The following is a 13,849-nucleotide window of genomic DNA, read 5'->3' as shown; positions in this document are numbered from 1 at the left end:
GAGAACGGACACATGGGATGGTGTGAGTTTTGGCAAAATAATAATATAACATTCTGAGGTTCAGTGGGGAGGGAGGGGATAAAGGAGAACTGACACCAAGGAGTTCAAGAAGAAAAAAATATCGAAAATATTGTCGGCAGCAATCGTACAATTATACTTGATCTAAGGGAATTGTGGATTGTAACATCTGTAAGAGCTCCTAATAAATTTGTTTTTTAAAGTATCATGGACTGCTAAAAGGATGAAATGATCTGTATTGGAAGAAGTATGGATTGGAAGAGGCTAGGATGGCCTTTGGACGTGGTCAGGAGAGACCAGTCCCCAGAGAAGGACATCATGTTTGGTACAATGGAAAAGCCACAAGAGAGAGGAAGGCCCACGGATGAGATGATTGACACAGGGGCTGTATCAACGGCGAGGGACCAGGCCGTGTTTCATTCTGTTGTGCGCAGGGTCGCAGCCGACTCAATGGCAGCTGGCCACGGCAATAAGGTGTGGACGTCACTTTGATACACACTGGGAGACCACAAAAACTGTGACCTGTGATGCTTCCTTTATTGCGGCCTTGCAGAGCCAAACCCTCAAACTCTGAGGTCTGTTTCTAAACACATTGGACCTACAACCACAGTACCGCCCAGCGCTTGCTGCCACAGTTCACGGCTATGGCTGCCTGATGCGGAGATGCCCAGTGCCGCGCCAGAGGAAGGAGCTTCGTGACATCATTCTCCCTGTCCGGGATGCGAGCTGCCCTTCCAACAGCTCCCTGTGAAACAAAAACGGAAGGCTGGTTTTGCATTTTACCGTATTTCACCAAAAGGTGCTCCTGTTATCGAACACAGGTACGAACGTAGGTCTTCCGTGAATGTGGTGTAAATGGACTTTGGGGAAGCAGGACATGCCTGCACTCAACTCTTTGGATTCAGGTGAGGGTCTTTGCCAGGTACAAGAGAAGCGATTGCAGACACGTCTCCCTGAGGGTCTGGGAGCAGATCAGCTGCTGTCCCTTCAAGACTACCGATCTGGTCCCTCCAAAGAATTAGGCCGCCAACCATGCTCTTAGAGTTAGCAATACTTTTTCCTTGGTGAGCCATGCTTCCTGCTTTTCAGCTCCTGTGGCGTGGGAAAGGCTGATCTTGCCCTTATCACCAGATGGACAGGCGCCAACGCTGCCCAAGGAGAACACTCACCTCCCAAGTAAGGTGACCGGCTCACGGGTAGGCACATGACTCAATCCAGGCCAATGAGAGCCCTGCTGTAGGATTTTTGCTGCAGCTTCTGGTGGGAACTCTTTTTACTGAGATTGCCAAACTAGGTCAATAGCAAGTCTCAGAGATAGTAGTATTAGCCCGCAACCAACTTCTAATCAATCATTTTAGCTTCTGGGACCTGCCAAACCTTTAAGAACCACCTCTGGATTTCCAGTGATAGCAGCTATACAATGATTTGTTATTGATTTTTGCCTGACAGTTCCCTGTCCAATATGCTGCGATACCCCCTCCCTTCCATGGTCCCCTCAGGCACATTTATAAATGCAAATTCTTGCAGCTAGTAAGTCCTAAGTGGGCACCCATGTTAATGCACTTGGATGCTAACTGAAAGGTTGACCTCAACTCTACCCAGAGGCACCTGGGAAGAAAGCTATTTCTAGAGAACCAACCACTGAACACGCCAGGGACCAGTCTACTCGGACATCATGAGGCCGCCCCAGTCAGAGCTGAACAGCAATTGGATTTTGGTTTAGTGGTGAGTAAACTTCAATGAGACCCTTAGCGCCCACCAAACCCCTTCCCCTGCGCGGCTCTGGAAGGTGGGGGAAGATACTGATGCAAACGATTCCCTGCAGTGCCATCCTGTGTATGAAATGCGCCCTCTTGAGAAGCGGGAGGGGGGTCTTCATTACCAGTAAGAGCCAGGAGTGGAGCGTGTCCTCTGGACCCCAGGTCCCTGTGCAGTGAACTTCCTGGATCCAGATGCCGGCGATACCATCAGGGTTGCAGTAGCCACAGCAGGGAGCAACGGGATGGATTTCCCAACCACAAAGCGAGTTGAGAGCTGTGGGCTTTTGTGCAGACCAGCTTGTGGAGGCCGGGGTGCCTCTGGGCACTTAATTGGGGAAGTTGGGCTTGTTGATGCAGGGCAGTGTCTCCGTAAGTAAGCTGAGACTTCCTGTAGCGTGCCTCTGGGCCCTGTAATTCAGGGAGCAGGGTTTGCTGAAAGCCTTTGGGTTGAGTCTTGCAGCAAAGAGGTGTGGCCCTTTGGAGAGTTACTTTACTAGCAGACCTGAAACTGTCACTAATCCTAATAACTACCCTGAGCACTTCTCCCTGGTATTACAACTTGTTAACTTCCCTAATGGACTCCTTCAATCATGAATTTTGTCCAAGTTCTGTGTAGCCATTGCAACAGATATTAGAACCCAAAGAAGTAAACCAGAGAACCTTAATTCAGACACTATTATCCCCACCTGATTCATAATCAAAAGTTCTGAGAGAAAAATACAAAAAACAAGCAAGCTTAAGTATCTCTACCTCTGGACAGTCCACCTTTCCTTGTCCCTCTGAGGACCCTCCCAGCTCGTACAGCAGAAACGCTGCAGCCCCAATGAGGTGCGACGGTTGTCATCGTAGGTCCGGGTCAAGGAAGCAAGTCATCCGGTACACAAACATTTGTTGTAAATGTCCAATGGCTTCCCACTCCCGCAGCCTAGGTCCTTCTGGGTAGAGCCTCTACTTTCCCCTCTTCACCTCCTCCCACTTCCTCTCTACCTCAGTCCCACGGGCTGCCTCAATGTCACAAACGCCAAGCGGCTTCCTCTCAGTCTTCTCACTTCCTGTTCTGTCCGGAAGCCTTTTTCTTCAGTTCATCCCTCACCTACCACCGCTTCCTCTTCCGGGGCTTCTCCCACCACAGGAAGTCGGCTCCACAGGGCAGGTCTTTGTTGGTTTGGCTAGGCCAGAACCCTGCACAACCAGGGCACCAAGAAGCATCAGCTGAAGCGGAGAGCCTGGTGGCATGGTGCGCCCTGCCCTGGGCTGCCAGGCACAAGGTTCGTGGTCTGCAGCCATAGCCGCTCCTCTGGAAGCCCAGGAGCCAGCCTGCTCCCTGGAAGACCTAACATCTTGGAAACCCAGTCAGTCCGGCCCCATCCTAGACAGTTGCTATTGACCCAATGGCCATGGGATTTGCCTTCAGAGGGAATTCCTGGATAGGGACTGGTCTTCATTACTTCAGCCTCTCGGTCTCCTGCGTGAAGACCCTGCCTCCCCCACTCAAGGAACCTTCCAGAATACTGGGTGCAGACAAGCTAGGCTCAGGTGACCAGAGTCCACCCTGAGCCCAGGGTTGAGGAGCCCCGGGCGTGGGGTGGGCGGGGCGTCAGCCTTGGGTTCCTCTATGCCCTCCCTGCTCCCCAGAGCCAACCAGCAAGCACCACAAGGCAGCCAAGGTTAAGTAGACTCCTGCTGCGTTGTTATAAATATATTATGTACATCCCAAACAGGGCATTAAAATATTACTCCATGTTACAGAAAAGATATTAAGGCTTTCTATTATTTACATTAAACAAGCAAGCACCTTGAAAAAAAAAAAAAGACCCCAAATCAAAACAGGAGCCCCCACTTCCTTCTCTGACATCCCCTGCCCAGAGAGGCCACTGGGTCCCCTTCCAAATGATCAAGACCCTTGGCAGGGGCTGTGCCTTAAAAGGCTGTCTTCAGACTGGAAACATCAGCTCTGGTTGGAACTGTGTGGGCAGGTGGGTTGGGGAAGCAGTTGCCACTTGGCCAGGGGACTGGGGGGGAGATGCCTTTCTTAGCCACCTGACCTCAGAGACCCTGGAGGAGCTTCACTTCACACCCACCCAGGGTCCAAGGTCAGTTCGCAGGGCAGCTCCTCCGTGGAAGCTCAGGCATGTGGGGCGCTCCCTTGATCACAGGGGGCAGAATAAGCCAACTCAGGAACCTCACACCAGTCGCACTGAAGTGCTGCCCTTGGGTCAGGGGGCAGCCAGTGTGCAGGGAGAGGTAAGTATCCCCCCCGCCGGGGACAGGCGTCGGGCGGGGATCCTTTTCTGCAGGTGGGCTTGGCAGACATTGCTCAGAGGCTGGGAGAGGCAAAGGGAAGGAAACGGAGAAAGGAATCCGGTGGCTCAAGTATTCTTTGTCACCAGGGACGAGCTGGGGGCCTGGGCCCCCAGGGATGAGCTGGGGTCCCGTTGGAGGGGCCGCAGTGAGCGAGGCGGCTGGTGTTTGGCAGATGGCTTCGGTTGGGGGTCTAGGGAAGATTGGCAACGATGAGGCAGGCTTGGCGACTCATTTGACCTTCTGGGCCCACTTCATGTCATCTGCCCGGGGCTTCTCTCCCGTCAGGCACTGAATAATGTCTTCCAGGCGTCGCCAGAAGCCGATCTTTTCCAGTGGGTAGTTGAGCCAGCCTGGGGGGTGGAATAGGTACGGGGTGGAGGGGGGGGCTGAGTCAGGTGTTGTGGGGGGAGAGGGCTGGCCCTGGCAGGCAGGGGTGAGGGTGTGAGCCAGCGGAGGGTGGGAGAGTGGGCCCCACCAGACACAGTCCCTCTTACTGAGCAATGGCTCTGTGCTGGCGGGGCTTCTAACTACCGGGCTCCACTACCACTCTACAGGTCATCCTTCCCTGACCACTTCAGCCAGGTGGCACCCCAGACGGGCAGGTCACCCTCTCCATCCTTTACAGTCAACTCATGGCTTCTCCACTCCGTGCTGGTCTGCACCCTAACCCCTACTGGACCCCCCAAACGCAAGGAATCCTCTTTCTTTTCACTGCCTTATCCCTGGGGGCAAGGGCAGTGCCCGGGCATGTAGCTGGGTGCTGTGCGGGGGATCCTGTCTCACAGGAACCCAGCGGAGCGGAGCGGAGCTGCTCTCAAGGGCATGCCAGTCTGCACTCCTTTGTTTTCACCTTTTTCCCTCCGAGCCGCTGGGGGGGATTGATCTGCTGACCTAACCACAGCCGAGGACGCTGCTGCTCCCCCAGGGCTCCGGGGCTGCCAAGAGTCCCAAACCCAAACCACACTCCCTGTCCACTCAGAGCGCCCCTACAGGATGGGGGAGAGCGGCCCTTGTGGGTTCCTGAGACTAACCCAGTGGTTCTCAACCTTCCTCATGCCTCGACCCTTTCCTACAGTTCCTCATGTGGTGGTGACCCCCAACCATAGCATTATTTTTGTTGCTAGTTCATCACTGTCATTTTGCTACTGTTAGGAATTAGGAGACTGCCGTGGGGGTCGAGACCCACAGGTGGAGAACCCCTGCTTTAACCCTTTACAGGAGCACAAAGCCCCGTGTTTCTCCGCGAAGCAGCTGGTGGCTTTAATAATGCTTCACAAATAAGCCAACGAGCTTACTTCTCTAATCCATGTGCCAGTGCCCCTCCTCCTCCCTCTCTCCTTTCCCACCTGAGAAGGTGAGGGCTTCCAGAGGGGTCTCTTGGTGACCAACTGAGACCTGAGCCCAGGACCGGCCAAATAGCCAACTGATCTTCCAAAAAGGCTCCGTGAAACGCCTTCAACTGCCTAAACCCAGTGCCCCGAGTCCATTCTGACTCACAGCAGCCCTGTAGGGAGGAGAGGAGCTGCCCCTGGGTTTCTGAGACCGTGATTCTTTACGGAAGCAGACAGCCTCATCTTTCTCCTGAGGAGCGTCTGGTGGTTTTGAACTGCTGCCGTGGAAGTGAGCAGCCCAACCTGTAATCCACGATGCCACCAGGACTCCCTGGAGGAGTGGGGAGTTTGAACCTGAGTCAGCCTGCCTGGACAGCACTCCCAACAGCTATCTGTCCCTAGGGCACCAGCTCACCTCAGCACCTGTCCCCAGCCCTGGGCCTCACACAGCAGTTTCTTGTTCTTGGTTCGTGGTTGTTCCTGTCTTGGGGCCTGAGCACTTGCCCTTCTTTGTGCCTGGGCGGAACCCCTCCCACATCTCTGTCAGACTTCTGATCTTCCGATGCTGTCCCAGAGAGAAGCCTTTTTGATTTCTTCATACAACCAGCTGCTGCCCTGGCTCCTGCTTGCTCTCTCCCCCACCCTGCTCTGTCTGCTTCCATGGAATTTCCACAGGACCCTGCCCTCCTGGCCTCAGGTCTTTGTTCTGGAATGCCCTCCCTCCACTGAGCCCCTCCCTTGCCTTCTTCAGGTCCTAGAGAGAGAGAGAGAGAGATCCTCCCTGACCACCTTACTGAGAAGAGTTCACCCCCCTCTGACACCACTCGCCTCCTTCCTTGCTTTCTCCTCCTCCCCAGCAGTCAGGCCTTAGCTGGACCCCACATGTTCCACCTCCCTGACTGCGGTGCAAGCGCCACAGAGGCACACGCATGGCCTGTTTTGCTCACAGCTGCACCCTAAGCCTAGGGCACACTGGCCGCCACATAGTAGGTGTTCAGTAAGCATTTGCAGGGTGGATGAGTGGTTGGGAGTGCCACTTGAGGAGGCTGGGGTAGGGGAACGGCTGTCTGTGTAGGTGCCACTAGCCCCCAGCACTCAGTAGGCACGCAAGCCTGGCTGTACTGTGGTGGGCATGGGACGGGGTGAAGCAGGTGGGGGCAGGGCAGCCCGCACCTGTGGTGATGCAGAAGTAGGTCTCATGGGGCGAGACGTGGTGGATGCGGTGATGCTTCCTTGGCAGGATGATGTGCCAGTCCTGCAGGAGGGTGACCCAGGGTGGCAGCCCGAAGTATGTGTGCGACCACTTGTGGATCTGGTTGGTGAAGGTGCAGAAGATGACCAGGCAGAAGACGAAGCACTCCCAGGGGTACATCTGCTTCAGGGCCTCTGTGGGGTGAGAAGAAGGTGCCCGCAGGGCGCATCACACGGGGCAGGGGGCCCACCGCCCACTCAGGCCGCTCCTTTCCCAGGCCAGCTCCCAGCGGCTCCTTGCAACCCTCACGCGGCCTCCCTCAGGTGAGCCCGAACCCCACCCTCGGCAGAACCCAGGCTCCCCCTTGTGCTCAATGGGCAACCGGGGGACTAAGCACAGTGGTTATGACAGTGGGCTCGGGGCGGGGGCTGGGTTCAGACCCGGCTGTGTGATTTCTCTCGAAATCTCAGTTTTTCCTCAGTAAAATGAGGATCACGTCAGGTCATCTGAACCTCTGTGTAATCCTGCACCGAGTATATAAGTAAATATATAAAAGAGGAGCTGATACCAAGGGCTCAATAGAGAGTAAATGTTCAGAGAAGAATGATGGCAACACATGTACAAATATGCCAGATACAAGTGCTGAATGGATTGTTGTAAGAGCCCCCAATAAACAGAAAAATAAAAAGAATAAACTGGACTTGACATTAAAAGAAAACTTAGATATTGACAACAACCAAGAGCTCTAAGCTTCACAAAGTTGATCAGTTAAATGTTTGAAAAAAAACAAAAAAACCCAACGGGGCTCGTGTGGACAGCCCACATTCCTTGGAAGCAGAGTTTGACTTGGTTCCTGGCACGTGCTGCACTGAGGTCTGGACAGGAGGAGGAGTGAGCCCCCCAGGGCGGCCGCCTTCAGGCCCTGAAACAGCCCAGGGCCCCTCTGGAGAAGGCGGGCCACAGAAATTCAGCCCCTGCAATGGGTCGCTTGTTCCAAGGCCAGCGAGGTGTCTGTTGTTAAAACGGTATTCGGCGCATCTACAATACAGATGCACTCTCTTCATGCGACAGATGTCGGACATCACTGTCTTACGTCAGCGATGCCCCCCCACACACGCACTGCTGTACGTGTGTGTACTCCCTGCATCACAGGGAGGCCATGATTCGAACTCGGGACTTACTGCGTCCACAGCCCACACATTTTCTGCGAGGCTAGAGGAGCAAAACCAAAAGCCCTCGGGGCCAGCCAGGAGTACGGCACGGCGGGCCTGGTGGGGGCAGCAGGGAGTGGTGGGGACAGTGGTAAACTGGGCACAGCCAGGGCCAAGGTCCAGCCGAGCGGAGCCAGGTGGGAGCACAGGCCAGAGGGGGGACTAGGCCAGATTGGGCTAGAAACCCAGATTGCAAATGTCCAACGTCCCAATTTTATAGGAAGGCAACGAACTAAAAATGTGTTAAACCCCACGAAGGGACACACCCATACCACACCACACCACCACACACACACTCTCTCTTTCTGTCTCACCCACCAGGGCTCTGGGTGTGGAACTTGTAGGCCATGTTTAGCAGCGGCAGCAGCGTCAGCAGGCAGTTGTCCCCATTGGTTTCTATGAAGTCGTGCCGTGTGATGGCCGTGGGGTCGATGTGGTGCTCTCGGAATGGCCGGATGAAAGCCTAGGGTGGTGGGAGGGGTCCAAGTGGGGACGCCATCCAAGCGGTCACCACAAGAGCCGGCCACCCTGAACACAAGCTCACCTCTCTGCCCCGGCACGGGTCCCACCCACCCTGCAGGGTCGAGGCCCAGTGGCTGGAGCAGGAGATGAACTGAAATCACAGTGGCAGAGACCTTGGGCTGGCTGATGCCCTCCTCTGGGCCCGGTCTCTCCATCTGGGCTGGGAAGGGGCTTGGAGACCAGATTCATGCTTCTTCCCGGCCCCAGGACAGTTAGACACCTGGCCCAGGGTAATAGGCTGGGACCCCTTTGCCTCCCCAGCAACCAAGCCCCTCTACCTCCTTCTGGCAACAGCCCCCCTCTTTCTCTTAGCACAAGTGGTTTGGACAGTGAGGGGGAGGGGGAGCAGGCAGGGGAGCGTGTGACCTAGGCTTGGCCTATCAGAGTACTTTATTTCATCTCCCTGCTGCAGCAGTTGACTGGAGGATGGGCATGTGACCCACGCTGGGCCAATGGGAATGAGCCCTGGAACTCTGGCTCTAACGAAGGGAGAGGCGTCCATCTGTCCCGTGTGGTGCTGGACTGCTGGCCACAGGCTGGCCGGTGGATCCCCTCCTGAGGTGCTTCAGAGGACAAGTCTGGTGATCTGATTCCAAGAGAGCACAGAGCAGTCGCCCCTCTGCACACAGGGGCCCCCACGAACTGGAAGGGATTCCCCTGACCACCACCACAGAGAGGAGAAACTCTCTCTCCAGGGGGGTGACTGGACTGTGGAGACGGGGCGGGGCTAGGGCAGCTGGGGGCCATCTTGGCCCCCTCCTGAGGGGGAAGCCTGCTTGGGAGTGACATCCACCGAAAGGAGAGCAGAGAAAGGGGGTAGCGAGGGGAGTCCACGGAACATGACGTTTGTCCCCAGCCACGCCTGGGTGAGGATCTACCCTTGACGTTTTCAGTGAGATGACAAAATAGCCTTGTTGATGAAGCCAGTGGGGTCTGGATTTCCTGCCACCGGTTAAACAAAGAAAAGGTGCCTGAGATGTCAGAGGGAATTTAATACTCAGTGAGGAACAACTGGGGGAACCTCGGAGCACGTAGACTCGACGACGCAAGGTATGCTAGTGAAACGGCGTCCATCAATCTCCCTGTCCTTCTGGTGCCCGATGCCTTCCAGCCCAGAGGATTCTGGGATTCTTGGTCCAGTCTCAGGGAGAGGGAAGATTGTTCCCATCTCCCAGACAGGAAGACAGAGGCTCAGAACGGAAGGGGCTGGGCTGCAGGGCAGGGTGGACGTACGTACCTTCCCCACAATGGGCAGTTCCACGGAGCCCCATGTGTCAGCGCCCCAGTGCACCAGGCCAGACAGGAAGTCCGCGATGAGAGCCCCTGCGACTGTGGACGAGAAGAGGGTGAGCTGGGGGTGGGTTGACCTTGACTGCCCCTTTCCTCAAGATGACCTGGGATGCAGAGGTGCAGCTGCTGGTGACTCTGGAGGGAGCATCGTGAGCACAATGAACTCAGCCTCCACCCCCCACCCCCCAACCCCGGCTCCTCAAGAGCTGGTCCCATCTCTGCCCTTCGGAGCGCCACATGGACAAGGCCAGGACTGGGGGGTGGGGATGAGGCTAGAATGTGTGCCTCCTTCCGGGGTTGGGTGCTGTGCCTCCAGACAGACTCCCTGGCCAGTTTTCTCAGCGAGCACCCTAGTTCAGTCTCAGGCGGAACCTTCCCTTGCCTTTGTCCTCCTGGGGTTCAGAACTAGGCTGCTGGCTCCTGGGAGGCCCACACCATTCCTTCCTCGTGGATTCCATTGACCACAGGTGAAGAGCGGCTGGGTCTTATGGCAGCACTGTCGGTCACTAGCTGTGACACTGCACACGTCACCTAACCTCTCAGTGCCCCAGGCTCTTCACACAAATACTAATAACAACAAGAAGAAAAAGGAGCTACCCATTACCGGGAGCCCTGGTGGTGGATGGAGCAGGTGACATGTCACCCGCTGCTCACTGCAAGATCACCAGCTCAAAAGCGGCAGGGCAGCTACTTCGTGGGAGAAAGGAGGCTTTCTACTCCCGCAGACTCGCGGCCTGGGAAACCCAGGGGGCCAGTCCTACTCTGTCCTGCAGCCGGAATCGACTCAAGATGGCAGTGGGTGAGCCAGACTGTTCCCTGTGCCCGGCAGGCAAGCTGGCTGTGCTCCATCCGACTGCATCCTCACCAGCTGCCGCCACTTTCTTTCCATTTCACCAAGGGGGAGACTGAGGCCCAGGGTGCAGAAATAACTGGACTGAGGCCACGCCGCTGGCAAGGGGCAGAGCTGGGTTCTTCATCTGCGTGGGGAAGCTGAGGCCAGGTGGGCAGGCCCCTCCCATTGCCCCCTCAGCCCATCCCAGTCCTACGGGTTTCCATCCTTCCTCCAGCCCCGAGACTCCGCATTCGCCATTCCTTGTCTGAAACCCTCTTTCCTAAATTTAAACCTGCAGCTCTTGGCTCAAATATCCACCCTGGGACCCCTGACCCAAAATAGCACCCTCCCCCTCAACTCCCAGTACTGTCTCCTTCTTGGTTTTAATGTTCTCCAAGCAATGATCCCCTTGATTCTAGGCTATCTCCCCAAGCAAGTCAGCTCCCCCAGGGCAGGGGGTCTAGTCACGGGATGGGCTTATGGCTGACTGCATTCCCGGGTCCTGGCACCCAGTGGGGATTCGGGAAATGTCTGCTGAAGCCATTGGTGTGGGACCCTAGGCCCAATGCTAACCCCACACTAAGCTCTCAGTTCATATTCTTGTCACTGCGACCGCTATTCTCTCTCAGTCTTGAGGACCTACTGTGTGCTGAGCTCTAGAGACAAACACCAGCAGACCCCAAGCTCAACTTCCATTGGTGGAGCCCTGAGGGGAGAATGGGCAGGGTTAAGTGACCCTAGATGCTGTCGTCTGGGTCATGAGATAGCAACCATGTCTTTTCTGGCCCCCCTTCCCATCTCCCCGTTTCCCTGTGTGTGCTGGTGGTCATTTAAAGCAGTGGTTCTCACCCTGTGGGTCTCCACCCCTTTTGGGGGTTGAATGATTCCTTCACAGGGGTCCCCCGATTCACAACAGTAGCAAAATGACAGTGATGAAGTAGCATGGAAAATAATTTTATGGTTTTGGGGGGCAGGGGTCACCACCACACGAGGAACTGTATGAAAGGGTCGCGGCATGAGGAAGTTGGAGAACCGCTGACTGACAGGCTCTGCAAGTCCTGCTGCTGCTCTTGGCCCTCAGAGATGGGGAACTAGGGCCCCAGGGCATCATGCAGGCCCTTTTGGGGAAGGGGCTTATGAGTGCTGGGCACTGTGGACATCACTTCGACATCAGAGGCCCAGGAGCAGCCAGCTCACAGGCACTCAACACGAAAGGAGGTGGTGGAGATCTACCTGCTGGGTGCACGTACTGCATGCTCCAGGTGACAAGGGCAGGCGAGCACATGCAGTAGCACATGCGGTTGCCATGGGTGCTTGGAGGGTGTCACCCCATGGGTAGGTGCATGGACTTGGGGAAAGGTCAGTGCCCAGCAGAGCCTCTGGACTCTGAGGTCTGGCCAGCCTCCCTCAGCAGAGGTAGGTGAGGGAAGTGCCTTTGCACCTGGTGGTGGCCCTCCTCTACCCAAAGGGCCCTCTGTGACTGCTTCTGCCCAGTCTCTGGGCTCAGGGCCAAAACCACCCAACCCCCAGGTGGCATTCTCAGGTCACCTCCTCCTGCTTCATTTCCTTCAAGGAATCTGCCACTCCTCAACACAGTCTCATTTCTGAGCCCCACTGCTCACGTGAGGACGAGACTTAGGAACCGGCAACAACTGTCCGTAGCCCACACAGCCTGGGAGTAGCAGGGCTGGCAGGGGATGAAACCACAAACCCACTGTTGTGCGGATCCCGAATCCTAGAGACCCTATAGGGCAGAGGAGAACTGCCCCATAGCATTCCCAAGGCTGTAAATCTTTCCGGAAGCAGTCAGCCTCATCTTTCTCCCTTGGAGTGACTGGTGCATTTGAACTGTCAGCCTTTGGGTTAGCTGCAGAGGGCTTACCTACTGTGCCACCAGAGATGTGTCTATGGCCTCTAAGACCAGCACCCTTTCCTGTCCCTGAATGGTCACTTGGGGGCCCGAGGGAGCACCCCAGTGCTCACACTGCAGGCCACAGTGCTCTTGCGTGGCACAGTCGACACTGAGCGACCACTGGAGAGGCTGGTGGGTGGGGGCACAGGCAGAGGTGCCTTGGAGGAAATGCCTGGCAGCCTGCTTCTGGAAAGTCACAACACCCTAAAGACCCCCCACTGAGCCCAGGTGGGGTCACCGTCTCATGGAATCTTCTGGATGACAGCTGGACTTTCATTTTGATCGCATGCTGGGCACACACCTCACCTCCGACCGTGAGGAATGGGAAGCCATGTTTTCCACTAAGGACAAACCCTCTTGTCTCTCCACCATCTGGCTGTGGGACCCTGGTCAAGCTGCTTGCCCCTTCTGGGCCTCACCCCCTAACAGCTTGGCTGATGCCTCTACTTGTTGCCTTTCCCAGAGGCAGGCAGTGACTAGACCCCTGGGGTGTGGCCTCCCTGGGCTAGAGCAGGGGTCGGCAACCGTGGCTCAGGAAGCATCTGTGGCTCTCTCGGGACATGTGGCCGAAGTCCAATGGAAAGTGAAAATGAAACTACCACCGTTTCGTTTACGACGAATGTTAACGATGTTCTTCAGATCGCGGTGATTTCATTTGTTTGTATAAATGTATTTATGGCTTTCAAACAATTTTTAAATTGTTGTGAGGGACAGGAATTTGCTGACCCCTGGGCTAGAGTCCTTGTTCCCAAGGTGTTGAGTTCACCGGGAGGTTTGAGCCAGCCCTGTGACCCCCGCCTCGGCTCACTTGATACTGTGATTGAGCCTAACTCACCTATGGTTGAGGGCTCGGGCCTAAGTGTGCACGCTAACCCCTTCTCGCAGACAGCACCACACAGATCCTAGGCTACAGATGGGGGGGCGGGCAGGCGGGGTGGGGGCAGGGGTTTCCTTTAAAGGACCTGGAAAATCCAAACTCACTGCCACTTAATGGCTTCCGGACTGTCACTCTTTACAGGAGTAGAAATCTCCATCTTTCCCCTGCAGAAACTTTACGGGAGTAGAAATCTCTTTCTCCTGCAGAAGAGCTGTTGGTTTCTAACTGCTGACCAGCGTGTACTCCACTAAAGGGCCACATGACCAATATGTGGGTGATGGCAGTGTGGCTTGGGTTGGGTTTGGTGGGCAATCTCTGGGAAGGGCTCAAACCCTGGAGATGGGCCTGGCTGTGTTCCAACGGCACTCTGTTTACAAGTGTTTCCTGTCCCCGGGCCCTGGGTTGTGGGCCTCTGATACGGAACATTTCCAGCAGACTCCTTTATGCCACCCCTGCCGCATCCCATCTTCCTCTTTACCCCTCTGTACCAGAAACAGCTGACCCCTTTTCGTCACACTTGCCTTGCCCGGTGCGGGACCTCACACAACCTGCTCGTTTGTGTCCAGCATGCTTCCACCGCCATCAGGCCGCTGCGTGGAC

General features: G+C 55.7%; 1 protein-coding gene across 1 annotated transcript in view; it reads right to left on the bottom strand.

Annotated features, from left to right (window-relative positions):
• Positions 1–3,446: 3,446 nt before the first annotated feature.
• Positions 3,447–13,849, bottom strand: part of LOC101643035 (plasmanylethanolamine desaturase) — a 35,993-nt gene continuing 25,590 nt past the window's right edge. The window contains exons 4-7 of the mRNA XM_004698319.2: positions 9,576–9,667; positions 8,135–8,279; positions 6,587–6,799; positions 3,447–4,432 (exon numbers count right to left, since the gene is read on the bottom strand). Of these exons, the coding sequence (XP_004698376.2) occupies positions 4,311–4,432; positions 6,587–6,799; positions 8,135–8,279; positions 9,576–9,667 (572 nt within the window). The 3' untranslated portion in view covers positions 3,447–4,310. The remainder of the gene's footprint in view (positions 4,433–6,586; positions 6,800–8,134; positions 8,280–9,575; positions 9,668–13,849) is intronic.

The sequence above is a fragment of the Echinops telfairi genome, unplaced genomic scaffold, assembly GCF_000313985.2.
Source record: "Echinops telfairi isolate 266 unplaced genomic scaffold, ASM31398v2 ScPeMD7_5592;HRSCAF=6446, whole genome shotgun sequence".
In the NCBI taxonomy this organism is placed as follows: Eukaryota; Metazoa; Chordata; class Mammalia; order Afrosoricida; family Tenrecidae; genus Echinops; species Echinops telfairi.
Note: the sequence above shows the minus strand (reverse complement) of the source record. Positions and strands in the feature narration are given on the sequence as shown.